A 15,876-nucleotide genomic window follows, 5' to 3' on the forward strand; every position below is an offset into this window, starting at 1 on the left:
AGTCCTCTGGCACTACTCCTGTATCTAAAGAGGTTTGGAAAATTGTGGCCAAAGCCACCATTAGTTGCATCTTTATTTCACTTAGCAATCTTAAAAGCACTCCGTCGGGACCTTATGACCTTTCTACTTTGAATGCTGCCAACATTTTAAGTATCTCCTCTTCATCTATTTTTATTCTATCCAATTTCTCTACTGCCTCCTCCTTTAATGTAACATTGGCAGCATCCTCCTCTTTAGCAAAGACAGAGCAAAATGCACATTTCATATCTCAGCCATATCCTCTTACTCCACAAGAAAACATTTCATGAATCGGCCCTCATCTTTCTTTCTCTTTTTACCTTCTTTATATTTGTAAAAGAAATTAGGTTCTCTTTTCAAAGATTGAATCATAGAATCCCTACGGTGCAAAGGAGGCCATTTGTTCCATCCGAAAGAGCATCCCACCCAGGCCCACCTACACTCCTCTAGCCACCCCCATTTCCGTAACCCCATGCATTCACCATTGTTAATCCACGTAACCTACACATCTTTGGGCACTAAGGGGCAATTTAGCTTGGCCAGTCCACGTAACCTGCACATCTTTGGGCACTAAGGGGAAATTTAGTTTGGCCAATCCACGTAACCAACACATCTTTGGACTGTGGGAGGAAACCAGAGCACCTGGAGGAAACCCATGCAGACACAGGGAGAATGTGCAAACTCCACACAGACAGCCACCCAAAACTGGAATCAAACCTGGGCCCCTGGAGCTGTGAGACAGCAGTGCTAACCACTAGGCCACCCTTTTCTGTCACTTGCTGATCTTTCCTCATACACCTTTTTGTCCCTCTTATTTCCTTTTCAACCTCCAGTTCATTTACTGTATTCTGCCCAATTCTATTCTATATTATTATGTTGACCTTTATCATAAGTCTCCTTTTCAATTTCATGTTAATCTAAATGGGCTGATTTTTCTCATGGGAGACAAATACTCCCCCCTGAAACATACTCCACTTGGCCCACTTCATTCCCAAAACTGATTCAGCACTGTTGACTTGTTCATTGGGCTGGAAGCATACTGATCAAGAATGTTCTCCTGTACGTATTTCTGGAATTCCTCTCTGTTTTTGCCCATAACACTGCTTGTTTCTCAATCAGGAAACTCATACTCCTCCATTATCACTAATCTGATATTTTTACATCTTTCTAAAATTTGCTTGCAGATTTTCTCCATCTTGGTCCCATCATCTGGTGGTTTATAGGATAGACCGAGCAAGCTCTCCTCCTGTTCCTTAACTCTAACCAAATAGATTCTGTGGGGAATGTTACTCCTCAAGAATGGGTGGAGTGAGTGTAGTAAAAATGATAGAAATTATAATGAAAATCCAACCTGGTTCGAACATGCCCACTTCTGGGTTTAACAAACATGAGTTTGGAAATGGATGCGAAATCAAAGCAGGGGATTTAAAATGTAGGTTTATTACAGTTAGTAATGTCCTTAGAAGATGTTAATGAGGCATTTTAAAATTATTTTAAACTTGGTTCCAAATTTAACTTGGCAGCACAAGTTTCCCAGAGTTCAGGAAACTGCCCAGGGAATCTGAGTGAAGGTTCAGTCATGCAGCTGCTGTTCCCTCTGGCCAAGAGTACACATGTGGGTACAGCTTTTCCCAACCTTTAAGGATTTCAAATGGACAAGATCAGGGGGTGGGAGGCATTGTAAATGTGTTTGACATAAGGAGCGGAAAGCCATCACAATCCAGGGCGGGAGCTATGTGCTTGCGGTGGACAAGGGGAGGTACACAGGTGGGAGTTGCACAAGAGAGAGGGGGACAGGATCACACCAGAGTTTTCAGACCACGGTTCTCCTTGACCTCTTCAAAAGCAACGCTGCAGCAGGCTGAGATTATTATGTTAAAGTCCAACAGGTTTATTTGGCAGCACAAGCTTTCGGAGTCTTGCTCCTTCATCAGGTAAGTGGGAGTTTTGTTCACAAACAAGGCATATAAAGACACAAACTCAATTTACAAGATAATGGTTGGAATGCGAGTCTTTACAGGTAATCAAGTCTTAAAGGTACAGACAATGTGAGTGGAGAGAGAGTTAAGCACAGGTTAAAGAGATGTGTATTGTCTCCAGCCAGGACAGTTAGTGAGATTTTGCAAGCCCAGGCAGGTCGTGGGGGTTACAAATAGCGTGACATGAACCCAAGATCCTGGTTGAGGCCATCTTCATGTGTGCGGAACTTGGCTATCAGTTTCTGCTCAACGATTCTGCGATGTCGTGTATCATGAAGGCCGCCTTGGAGAACATTTACCCGAAGATCAGAGGCTGAATACCCATGACTGCTGAAGTGTTCCCTGACTGGAAGGAACACTCCTGCCTGGTGATTGTTGAGCGGTGTTCATTCATCCGTTGTCGTAGTGTCTGCATGGCCTCGCCAATGTACCATGCCTCGGGACATCCTTTCCTGCAGCGTATCAGGTAGACAACTTTGGCTGAGTCACAAGAGTATGTACTGTGTACCTGGTGGATGGTGTTCTCACGTGAGATGATGGCATCCGTGTCAATGATCCGGCACGTCTTGCAGAGGTTGCTGTGGCAGGGTTGTGTGGTGTCATGGTCACTGTTCTCCTGAAGGCTGGGTAGTTTGCAGCGGACAATGGTCTGTTTGAGGTTGTGCGGTTGTTTGAAGGCAAGAAGTGGGGGTGTGGGAATAGCCTTGGCGAGATGTTCGTCTTCATCGATGACATGTTGAAGCTTCTGGAGAAGATGTCATAGCTTCTCCGCTCCGGGGAAGTACTGGACGATGAAGGGTACTCTGTCCATCATGTCCCGTGTTTGTCTTCTGAGGAGGTCGGGGCAGTTTTTCGCTGTGGCACGTCGGAACTGTCAATCGATGAGTCGAACGCCATATCCTGTTCTTATGAGGGCATCTTTCAGCGTCTGGAGGTGTCTGTTGCGATCTGTAACCCGCATGACTTGCCTGGGCTTGCAAAATCTCACTAACTGTCCTGGCTGGAGACAATACGCACCTCTTTAACCTGTGCTTAACCCTCTCTCCACTCACATTGTCTGTACCTTTAAGACTTGATTATCTGTAAAGACTCAAATTCCAACTATTATTTTGTAAATTGAGTTTGTGTCTGTATATGCCCTGTTTGTGAAGAAGGAGGGCATATACAGATCCTCTGAAGAAGGAGCCTGAGACTCTGAAAGCTTGTGCTGTCAAATAAAGCTGTTGGACTTTAGCCTGGTGTTGTGAGACTTCTTACTGTGCGTACCCCAGTCCAACGCTGGCATCTCCACATCATGAGATTATTATATCAGATGATGGCAAACAATCGCAGTTTCCTACAGAGATACCCACTCCCTGCTGGATCTGGTGGCCTCACCTTACCAGTGGGTGTGAAAGTAACCATCACCCTCAACTTCTTTCACCTCCAGATCATTCCAGGATCTCCCAGTTGACTGCACATCGATTTGTTTATTGATGTCAATCACTGTGCAAAGTTCCCTGTGAAGTCAGTAGCCAGAGTGGTACGCAATTAAATTTGCGACTCTGCATTCACCTGGGATACAGTTTCCATTCACTTCACAAGAGGCAACTGCAGCACTACAGCACTCACCAGCAACTTTTATAACATTGCAAGGAATAATTGTTTCCCGATGTGCAACGAGTGTACATCCAAAAGAGGGTCATGAAGGTGAGCTGTGTGCCCCCTGATACAATGACGCCTTCACATTCAGGCAATCCAGTATCCCAGAGGGCGGCATGGTGGCATAGTGGTTAGCACTGCTGCCTCACCTGGGTTCAATTCCCGGTTTGGGTCACTGTCTGTGCAGAGTTTGCCCGTTCTCCCCGTGTGTGTGCGGATTTCCTCCAGGTGCTTCGGTTTCCTCCCATAGTCTGAAAGACGTGCTGGTTAGGTGCATTGGCCATGCTAAATTCTCCCTCAATGTACCTGAACAGACACCAGTGTGGCGACAAGGGGATTGTCATAGTAACTTCATTGCAGTGTTAATGTAAGCCTACTTGTGACACTAATAAATAAACTTTAGAACTTTTTCATTGTGGCTCGCTGCTGGTTGGTAAGAGATAAAGGGTAGCCCAGTTTCACAGGAAGAATGGACAATAAATTCAGCCTCGCACACAAAACTATTTTTTAAAAAGAATTCTAAAAGTCTTTTCCTTTTCCACTTTTCTCTTTACCTTCAGAAACTTTCCAAAAGAGCAACGTCAATTTATCTCTTTAAGCAGTCATTTAAATGACGAATTAATCTCTCTATCCAAATTGCTCTAATTTCTTACACAATGTTGTAAACCTTTCCGACACTGTTCTTTGTGTGAGGAATACTACACAAATCTAAGGTATTATTTTAAAAGATTTACTCACCAAGTAATCCAGCAACAATTGACACCAGTCCTGTTCCTGATCCTATCTCAATGACATTTTTATCAATAAGACTATTCTCCTTTTGGCTATGTTCCAGGTAATAGCACAGCACCAGGGCCTGTGTGACGCAGCAGTAGAAATAGGAGTCAGTTTCTTTTATGCAATTTAACATTTTATTCTGTGGCGAGCGATGAAATTTCTATTTCAAATTCTCTCACTGTTAGCAAAAAGCAGGATGTGACTTTTCTTGATATTCATGGACAAGTGTTTAAGATTTTCATACGATTTTCTCGTGCTCGCCATTTTGTCAGAGGTATCAATCCATTGAAAACAGTGGGCAGAAGCGGGTCACATTAACAGGTTAAATATTCATCCACAAATATCAGGCAAAGCAATTTTAAGCTAAATTATAAGTGACACCAGTGCTTACCGAAGGCCAGACATATGCTCCGTAGCAATCAGTGGCCTCTGTAATTTTGATTTCATAGCCTGCAAATTGAAAGCATTCCCAGGATGTGCTTTTGAAAACACTTGGCACCCATCGTCTTTTCATGATTTCTGATGATATGTATTCATCTTCAGCCTCTTCTGAAGAAAATAAGAAGTATTCAATATTACAAAGATGAAGGCTGCGATTCTCCTGAATTGGGATTAAGTGCCCACGTCAAAAAGACACCTGGAGGGATTCTCCCATCTGATTGATGCTAATTTATGCATAGCGGACAACCTGCTGGCCAGCCCCACTGTTCCGAGGCTGGGCTGCCATTTGTAAATGGCGACCCGATCTCCGTGCTTGGAGACAGGTCACCCCTCCCACAAAAGAATAATGGTCCCCCCCCCCCCCCCTCCACAAGTGACCAGAGGATGCCCCTCACCGAAGAGGGGCATCCTCTCCCCCCGCGCCCTCCACAAATATGAGTCACCCTTCCCTCTCCCCTACACCATGCTGGCATCCTCTACCCGCGCTCTGGAAGAAAACTAGCCAGAAATGCACCAATCCACTGGCGACCATGGCATTGGTTGTGAATGCCACACCCAACTGGTCCTATTCACCATGCCAGGCATTCTTATCATTGCCCTGGCTGGCATTCCAGTCACACTCTCTCCATCTGTCTCAAGCTCACTCCTGCTCCCCTCTATCCTAAGGAAGAAGCCAGGGGCCCTTGGGCACCCACAAGGAGGATCAGCTGGTGCACATCCCGGGGCCATTCACCCAGGTGACTCCGGAAGTGCCCACCCATCCGAACCCTCTCTTCCTGTGACAGCTCCGCAGGCTGAGGAGGGTGACATTGCCACACAGCAGGACCTGGGGGCGCTCCAGCTCTCAGCCCTCCAGAGGACACCCAGCAAGGACATCACAGACAGCAGGGTGTGGCAGCCAGCTGTCTGCCCCCACCTCCGCTGGGGATGCACCAAGACATAGCAGCAGGATCAGAAAGGTTAAGAAGCTCTAGTCACACCGCATGGGCACAGTTGTTAAGCACTTGCACAAACATTCACTTCTGTAAATAAACTCTGACTATTTCACCCTTTCTATGGCTCCTTGTTCTGATGAGCTGTATTCCTATTGGCCCGATCTGAAAGCCTGATTGCTGCACCAGAAAATAGCAGTGTTCAGTCCAGGGCTTCATCCATGTACTTTGTGCTATATTCCCAGTGGTGTCCCTTCGCAGTGACCACAGTAGTCATGCCTGTCTCTTGTCGGGAATGAGGATATCTCCCACAATGTACAGGGCTAGCGTCACTCATTGCAATCATTGTCCATGTGTGCTCTTTGCACCTTTTGACACCCCCCCTCCACCTTACCCGTCATCCCATCTGCCTCAGCCTCCAGTGACACTGAACCTCAAGGGTACAGCTCACAAAGGATGCCGTAAGATCAGGAGAGCTGAAACTTTCCCTGCTGCGTTACCATGGTACGATCCTCGTCATTGAGAGCTAGTGAGCTGCTACCAACCAGACATTCACAGAAACTCATGCACTGTCCCCACTGCAAATCAGCATCATTCTTCTGGAATGTAGGGACTATGGGCAACTGTTGTGTCCCCATGACAGAAGCCTTGTCACCGAGAGTGTTTGCTGCTCTCAGTCAGACAGAAAGGTAATGTTCACAGAGGCTATGTGAGGGTAACGGGATGTCCTCCCTGGATGTTCCCATCACCCTCCATGAATCTAGCAGCAATGAGCGTGTCCCAAGCTTGCCTGGAGATCACCATTGGCTCGTGGCTGATAACCTCTCTCTCGTTGACCTCCTCAGCCTCATCCCTTCAATGTCCTCTTCATCAGTGGAAATGTGCCGCCCTCCATCTCCTCCTCAGGAAGTTCCTCCCCGCGTTGCAGTAACAGGTTATGCAGGGGGTCAACAGACGACCACATTGTGTGACACGCTCTGCGGATTGTACTGCAGAGTTCCACCAAACTATCCAGGCACCAGAACATTACCTTAAGCATCCCGATGGTCTGCTCCATCAAAGAGCGAGTTACAGCATAAACCTCACTGTATCTTGTCTCAGCTTCACTCTGTGGCCTCCTGTGACGCAGAGGCGTCAGGAGCCACCTCCTCAGTGGGCAGCCCTTGTCCTCGAGGAGCCAACTCTACAACAGCTGTGGAGCCTGAAAAATGTCAGGGATGTGAGGGCGGCTCAGGATGTAGGAGTTGTGCACACTCCCTGGGAATTGAGCACACACTTGGAGGATGCGTTTGGTTTAGTCGCAGGCTAACTAGACATTCAGCAAGTGTCAACCCGTGTGGTTCACATTATTCACAGCTTGATGCCCTGGAGATCTGCATGCCACGTGAGTGCAGTCGATGGCATCCTGCATCTATGGAAAACCAGAGATTTGCGCAAAGCCCATCACTCTTGCATCCTCACTTGCCATCGTGAAGATTGTGTCTGTCACCTCCTGCATGCACTTGTGTGCAGAGACTTGCAAAATTCTGCAGAGGGCGCCTGTGGAGCCCTGGAAGGAGCTGCAGGTGTAAAAATTGAGCGCTGCTGTAATTTCAGTGACAATGGCAGTGGATGCCATCCAAATCTTACAGATGTTGGCAGATGTGACTAACTAGTTCCCTGACACGCAATGCCTTTGGCCACACTGGTTCCTGGACATCTGCAGAGATGTTAGGTGCATCTGTAGACCCTGGATCTAATGAGGCACCTCCAAGCGATGGCTCTCTGGGGTTCTTCCTCTGAGTGTAGGGTAGACCCTGCCACCCCTTCCTCAAGATGGTTCAGCTCCTGTCTTTGGTGAGCCAGGCGCCTCCACTGACATTTTCTTCTTCTCTCCTGCCTCTGAACAAGAGACTGACAGCAAGATCACCAGGTTCCATGGTCCATACATTCTTCTCACTGCAGCTTCAAAGAGAGAGACTTGACGGCAGTTAACATTTGTCTCCTAGGGACTGCTCTTTGTCCATTCATCGTCTGAAGCTACCTCTCAAAGCCCACTGACTCATGTCCTGGTCCACATTGATGCCCAGTCCTTACTACACATTCTGCTTTGGCAACATCCCACACCACCCTTGCCCCACACCTCAGATTTGGCATTGTCCAAAGCTTCACTCAACCTGGTATATGGAAGCACTTGTCAATTGCACCTCAGCACACATCCAAGGATTAGGAAGGAGCTCTCTCCGCGGGCAGTTGCCATTGCCAACTGTCTCAGGGAATGTATTTGCTTGCCCAGTTAGCCAATGGTACAGGCACATCATAGAAGTCAGCGATTTTGGAAATCAGTGCTCCAAGGGTTACATTCTGAAAAACAATCAGTGGAATTCACACATATATGTTGTATTTGAGTGGGCATAATTGCCTGACTAGTTTGACGCCAGGCATGTCAATTGAGTTACAGCTGAATGGTCTCAGCTGCAATGGGATAATGATCACTGACATGTCATTTCAGTAGCCTTGCCCTTGACAACATCCCTCCTCCAGAACACACCCTTCTTTTAGGTTTGAGTAGAACAGTAAGTCAGTGATGACTGCTCACCCCACCCACCAAACTGCCCCAGGTTTCTCTTCCCCCTGTGAGGCCTTACCAAGAAGCTCATGGTCCAACAGCAGAAAGTAACCTCAGGAACGGTGCTTTCAACACTTGACAGTCTTTCCCTCGACTCCTGTGATTCAAACCCCTGGTCTCGCCTGAGTCAACCCCTTAATATCCTCCAATTGAACCCTCCAGTCTCCCCCAATTCAACCCCTTAATCTCCCCTGAGTCAACCCTCAGGTCTCCCCTGAGGCAACCTCCTAGACAACACACTCAATCTCCCCCGTCTAGGGCCCTGTAAGCCTGGAGTCTTCACCCCTAGTGGCCTTAAGTCTTCCCCACATTACCCTGTGTCTTCCCTCTGGTATCCTCTGACTAGGCTCTCGGTACCTTTCCAGTGTTAACCAGGTCTTGCCTCAGTGTTATCTCCGTCTCCCTTGAGTCAAGCCTGGTCACCCTCAGTCAGAGCCTCGTCACCCTGACATCCCCCTTAATATGTGGCCACACCTGCCCGATGCCGACGGGAGCAGAAAATGCCGGCCCAAATGTTGTACAGCAGAAGGAATGTGGCAGAGAAAGAGAATTAAACATTATTAAAACAATGGCTGTGTTAGTTATTGGAGAAAAAAGCATATATTAAATCATGCAATTGTTAATTACGGGGGGGGGGGGCGATGGCCTAGTGTATTATCGCTAGACTATTAATCCAGAAACTCAACTAATGTTCTGGGGTCCCGGGTTCGAATCCTGCCACGGCAGATGGTGGAATTTGAGTTCATAAAAAGTATCTGAAATTGAGAATCTACTGATGACGATGATCGATTGTTGGAAAAATCCATCTAGTTCATTAATGCCCTTCAGGGAAGGAAATCTACTGCCCTTACCTGGTCTGGCCTACATGTGACTCCGGAGCCATAGCAATGTGGTTGACTCTCAACTGCCCTCCAAGTGTAACTCGAGATGGGCAATAAATGCTGGGCAGCCAGTGACGCCCATGTCCCATGAATGAATTTTGAAAATGCAGTATTTTTCTATGTTTTATCATCTTGAGAAGATTTTTTGATAATTTTCTTTCTTAAGGAACAAATTGAAACAGCTTTTAAACAATAAATTAGTAGTAAGATTAAATAGCATGCTGTGGACATGGTGTTAAGATCGTTATGTGGGTTAACTACCTCATTTGTAACTCAGGATATTCCATGCTGACACTTTCAATCCAAAGCTTGTCATCATTCTAGATAAATGCCAGAGCTTCCACATATAATCTTTCACTTTAAGCCCCATTCTTATTAATATATCGATTTGTCATACCTTTTTTAATGCTGCTCTTCTCTGTGTTGTTCATTGTCATAAGTTATTAATTTCTGCAGCAATAGAAAAAAACCATTTGTGGATTTGACGATTTACACACAAACCCATTTCATAATTCAAAATTCACCAGAAGATAATTTCTTTGGTATGTGTAATCCTGTAAATTCTTCATTTGATGCCCTAATTTACACAAGAATGAACCTATAATTTGTTGTCTTTCCGATAAAACATTGGACCAGATTTTATTAACAAAAGGCATTTAAACAATATACACCATTATGGTTACACAAAATATCCAGTAACTGGTGTCAATGAAGAGATACCTAGGAATTGTGCCTTTCACAAGGTGCTGACCAACTTGCAACTCTCCATTCTGAGCTCTGCAAAAATGGCAAATTGGCCTCTCCAAGAACTTGCTGCTTTTGTACATTAATTTCCCATTAAACTCACCACACACAATTAAGTTCTAGTATTTAGCATCATATGTGCCCTTTTAATAATGTGATATTTGCTAGTAACTGCCAGTCAACATGTCTTTAAAGTTGTGAATTTAGGAGATTTTAAAAATGTCAAATTTATTTTTTCCTACTTTTTCTTTCTGCCTCCCTTTTCTCTCTTTTAATCCTATCTTTATTTCACCCTCACTTGTTTTTATTTCTGAATCTGACTTGACAATGAATTCTCCCACTTTAATTCACCCTCCTTCTTGTTGTTCAGTCGATCTCATGAAAAGGTTCAAAGACTTGTAAAGTTGAACAGTGGTGTTTATTGGTTACACATAACTCTTTACATAGGTACAAAGCATAGCCCAGACTAGGAGCTAACTTCATGTTGATATGTTGGTCTTCATAGCAAGAGGATTTGAGTATAGGGATAGGGATGTTTTGCTGCAATTGTATCGGGCATTGGTGAGGCTACACCTGGAGTATTGTGTGCAGTTTTGGTGTCCTTATCTGAGGAAGGATGTCCTTACTATAGAGGGCGTACAGTGAAGGTTTACCAGGCTGATTCCTGGGATGGCAGATCTGTCATCTGTTTTTTGCGTCTGTTCGCATCTCTCCATACAGCTCTGTGTCAGGTCTACTGTCACGTGTCTCCACATGTGGGTAGTACTGTTCTCCAGTCCCACATTATCCCTTGCTATGCTGAAAACCCTTATACTACACCTGTCAGTCCTTTCTCTGTTCATTCCTCCACCCTTAAATCTCAATGATTAAGAATGTACCCTGCTTATCATATTGTTTATGAAGGTTTCAGGTGCCCTGTTGCCATGCAGCTCCGTTACCCGCTTTGCATTGCCAACAACAACAAATAAAATCTGCCATCTTTCTATCCATTCACTTAGTATGTCTAAATCCTCTCAAAGCCTCCTTGCGTTCTCTTCACAGCACAGAACAAAAGAATTATCTTCTCAGTTTCAGGAATGTCGCACTTTGTTATGCTGAGGAAACTTCTGACAGGCCACCTGGGACTGTACCGACTGTACAGGGGGATCTACAGAAATGCCATATTGCCACATGCATTTGATAAGTGGAGTCTGCAGGTCTATTGAGACCCAGAGACATAGAAACTAGAAGCAGGAGTAGGCCATTCGGCCCTTTGAGCCTGCTCCACCATTCATTTTGATCATGGCTGATCATCAAATTCAATATCCTCATCCTGCCCTTCCTCCCATATTCCTTGATCCCTTTAGCCCCAAGAGCTATATCTAATTTCTTCTTGGAAACACACAACGTCTTGGTCTCAACTACATTCTGTGGCAGTGATTTCCACACATTCACCACCCTCTGGGTGAAGAAATTTCTCCTCACCTCAGTTCTAAAAGGTTTACCCCTTATCCTCAAACTATGACCCCTAGTTCTGGACTCCCCCCACCATTGGGAACATTCTTTCACAATCTACCTTGTCTAAACCCTGTTTTTCAATTTTCTAAGTTTCTATGAGATTCCCTCTCACTCTTCTAAACTCAGATGAAAACAATTCTTACCCACTTAGTCTCTCCTCATATGACAGATCTGCCATCCCAGGAATCAGCCTGGTAAACCTTCACTGTACGCCCTCTATAGCAAGGACATCCTTCCTCAGATAAGGACACCAAAACTGCACACAATACTCCAGGTGTAGCCTCACCAACGCCCTATACAATTGCAGCAAAAATCCCTATCCCTATACTCAAATCCTCTTGCTATGAAGACCAACATACCATTTGCCTTCTTTACTGCCTGCTGTACCTGCGCGCTTACTTTCAGCGACTGATGTACGAGTACTCCAACGTCTTCCCAAACATCAGATCCTCAACATGAGTGGCACCTCTTTCAACCCATAATGGCTGAGATATTATCAGTCCTGAAACAAAGCCAAATCCCGGATGCTAAATAAATATCCTTTGTTGAAGTCACTGTGAGGAAGGAAGGTCACATGGCCCAAGACTCTGGCCTTTTGTAACATTCAATATTACCTTTCTGCACTGTGTAGTTAGTCGGCAGTTTAACATCCTACTGGCAGGCCATACAGAAACAAGTTCTGTCTAGGTTGGACCACCTAACCTGACTCTACTGGAAGATTTTGTATCAATGCCTGTAGAACTGATAGTCTGAATACTTACTTCACCTTGCGTCATCAACACCACCTGCAAAAGTGAATCTTACAACACCAGTCTCCAGCCAGCTGACCATCAAAGTGTCTACGTGAACGGCTTCCTCTAAGTGAATGAAACTGCTCCAAGAGACAAGTCTAGCTCCCATTCATGCTGTAGAATGCCGGCCACGTGTCACTTCCAACAGCTGAAAGCAGATTCCGCTTTCATTTGAAGGAATTTAATGTTCCCCAAAGGGGCCAGCAACCTATTCCCCGAGGTCCACAAAATCTCTGGGGAAAGAACCACCTCCTGGCATCTAACCAAAATGGAGAATTACTTAGAGTTAGACTGTGATTCCTGGTCCTCCTCAAGCTATTCAGTTGAAAAAAATTCCCAACACAATCACAATCTAGTCCCTCTATATTCTCATCAACTTTGATCTATCATCAGTCTAAGCTTAAGCTAATCTTCTCCAAAGTAGAGTGTCCCAACTCTTTGAACATAGCTTAGTAATTAAGCTCCTTCAAACTGGGAATTAATCTGGTGGCATTGCTCTGTATCCTTTCAAAAGCCTCACTCTCATCCACCACGTAGGCAACTGGAATGGCTCCTACATTCTAATTAATGTCTGATTAATGTTTTGTAGAAGGACAAAATAATGAGCTGCTCTTTCCAATGTTATGATGTGGAGATGCCGGCGTTGGACTGGGGTGAACACAGTAAGAATTTTAACAACATCCAATGTTAACAGTGATGGATGTTGAGATGTCCGCTTTTATTGCACCATGGGGCCATCAGATGTCCTGACACAGGCACACGGGTGGGAATTGCCCAGGAAGTTTAAACCTCTGATAGGCTGATTTGCACTGCCCAGGACACTACTAGAATGTCTCCGACACTGAGTTCAGGGTTCGAGACTTGGACTAGATACAGGACGCTTACCCAGATATTACCTGTTTAATTTCTGGTGTAAATCAGTAATTAACAACATAACCCAGGTTCCCACTCTTCACATATAAACCCCCCCACCGTGAATCGTGCTCCTGCTCCAACTACCAACTTCCCAACCAAACAACACTCCCCCACCCCCAAACACTCACCCACCCACTCAGAGCCACTCACTCCCTAATTCCACTGAAACCCTTAAAACTTGTAACAATCTTACCCGAACACAACAATAATGTTGTGAAATGGATTGTGTTCCCTCCACTGCTCCTCTTTGCCATTGCTCGCTGTGGAGGACTGAACTGAACCATTCCTGTTGCGGGACAGGAAGACCTGGTTACAAGAGCACAAACTCCTAGGGCTACATTTACCTTCAGCAGCGATATCCCTGCATTGCTGCTGACCAGAAGATCTGGGCCAATAAGTTATGTCCTGTAATAAATTGTCCTGTAAATGGACTCTAGTACCGTAATCACTCTACATTCTTACAGATCCACACATCTCTTCTCTGCCCAAATCTCTTCCTTTCTCTTGACCTCATTAAGAAATAAATTGATTGTAAACCATGGAGTTGGACAAAATGCCTTCACCCCATTAGTACACCAGGTATTGCCACTAACTATCATTGCACAGGTATAGGACATTCAGTAATAGAAAGGAGAACAGTCAGAAGTCAAGGACCATGTTAGGAACCAGTGGCATAGACAGGAAAAGGGTTGAGATATACAGATTGAGTTGCAGGAGCTAGGATTAAGGAATGGGATTTCCAATGTGGTATCAGGACTCACAGTGCTCATGTGTACAGAAAGTTCAGACAAATGAATGGCTGAAGAATTGATTCCTGGGACAGGGTGAGTAGTTTTGGGCAGAGGGGTTTACTGTACAATTTGAACAGGTTGTACCTGAATCAGTGGGAATAATCTCCACATGGGAAGATTAACTGTGGGAGAGAGGCACCAGGACACAGCAATAGAGGAAAACGAAGATGCAAAAAAGACTAGGAGAGAAAAACATAAACAGGACAAAAAACAGCATGAAGAGCAGGAATCAGAGGAAAAAACAAAGCTGACTGGTGTTGGAATGCACGTGCGTTAATGCAGGAAGAATACACACAAGGTTGATGAGCTATAGGTATAAGTTGTGATATAAATGGCTGTAAAGGAGACTTGGCTTAAACATGGGCAGCAAAGGGAACTAAATATTCCTGACTGCAATATACTCAAGAAGGATAAGGGATGAAAAATACAAGAACCCGGGACGAGAGAGAAGATGGGTGAAGAGATAGTATTGATCATTCATAACATTACAGTTCTACAGAGTGACAATATATTAGAGGGTTCAAAGGTTGAATTTAGTTTGTTACAGTTAGGGAACCATAAAGAAGTTAATAAATTATTGGATGTTTACCCTATACCTCAAATAATGAGAAGACATAAAGAAGCAAATTTATAAGTAAATTTCACATTACTGCAAAAATAATACAGCCATAATAATTAGAGACTTCAACAACCCCAAACTACTGGGACAAAAAGTGAAAAGCGCAAGGAGAATTAAGAATTCCGAAAACAGGCCTGTCCAATCTTTTTGCATGGGGACCAAATTTCAATTTTTCCCACTCAATGGAGTTGATGAGCAAGTTTTGGAAAGATAAATTTTGGCACAACATGAGACAGGAATTTTTTAAAAAACAGCTGACGTACGAAAGTAAACAACTTACTGAGCAAACAAAATCACAACAATAAATTGATAATTTAAAAGACGAGCACAGTAAAAAATCTCAGAACACCAGGTTAGAGTCCAACAGGACTTTACGAGCTTTCGGAGCGCTGCTCCTTCAGCAGGTGAGTCCTGATGAAGGAACAGCACTCTGAAAGCTCATGATTCCAAATAAAACTGGTGTTGTGAGACTTCTTACTGTGCCCACCCCAGTCCAACGCCAGCATATCCACACCATGGCTACCATTAAAAAATGAGTAATAAAGATGACCATTAGAGTGTGAAAGGGTGAGAGTGTGTGAGTCCAGTTCACTCCCAGTCTCAGGGTATTCACTCACTCATCCTGACTCTGTGTGAAAGTGGGTGAGAGTTGCTGTTGGTATGTGGGGGCAAGGATGAAAGAAAGAGGACTCTGAGACTGGGAATGAGCCAGACATAAGGCCAGGATTTTCTGGCCGCGCTCGGCCTAAAACTGGAAAATCCCATCCGAGGTCAACAGGCCTTTTGCATGGTCTGTCCCCCCCCGCCCGCTATGATTCCCGTGGTGGGCAGGATGGGAAACTTTCCCCCACAGTCTCCTCTCTCTCTCACCTCCCTCAGCCCCCCCCAGTATTAAGGAAGACTTAATACTCTCTCACACACACACACTCACTCACTCACCCACCTACCCAGGTACACACTCTCTCTCACACACTTATTCACTCACTCACTCACTCACTCATCCACCTGCACACACACTCACTCTCACATACACTGACCCTCACTCACTAAATTGGCTGGGGGAAGGGAGGTGGGGTGGAGGTTAGGGTGCGATGAGAGTGGAGGAGACACCCAGAATGAGGCCTGAAGCCTTACAGCACCTGAACAAGGGTGCCCGCCCAGAGGAACGCCAAAAGCTGGAAGGGACATTGCCGAAGCCAGAGGAAAGGGATCAGAGCCGGAAACAAGTAGCTGGAGCAGGGC

General features: G+C 45.2%; 1 protein-coding gene across 2 annotated transcripts in view; it reads right to left on the bottom strand.

Moving 5' to 3' along the window:
• Nucleotides 1-15,876, bottom strand: part of mettl21e (methyltransferase like 21e) — a 33,817-nt gene that overhangs the window by 11,345 nt on the left and 6,596 nt on the right. Inside the window, exons 2-5 of one of the 2 annotated variants that reach the window (XM_078221724.1) lie at nucleotides 13,418-13,510; nucleotides 9,675-9,727; nucleotides 4,807-4,964; nucleotides 4,377-4,494 (exon numbers count right to left, since the gene is read on the bottom strand). In XM_078221724.1, coding sequence (XP_078077850.1) covers nucleotides 4,377-4,494; nucleotides 4,807-4,964; nucleotides 9,675-9,714 — 316 coding nt within the window. In that variant the 5' untranslated portion in view covers nucleotides 9,715-9,727; nucleotides 13,418-13,510. The remainder of the gene's footprint in view (nucleotides 1-4,376; nucleotides 4,495-4,806; nucleotides 4,965-9,674; nucleotides 9,728-13,417; nucleotides 13,511-15,876) is intronic. The other variant, XM_078221723.1, reaches the window with a different exon arrangement.

This window comes from Mustelus asterias, chromosome 10 (genome assembly GCF_964213995.1).
Source record: "Mustelus asterias chromosome 10, sMusAst1.hap1.1, whole genome shotgun sequence".
NCBI lineage: Eukaryota > Metazoa > Chordata > Chondrichthyes > Carcharhiniformes > Triakidae > Mustelus > Mustelus asterias.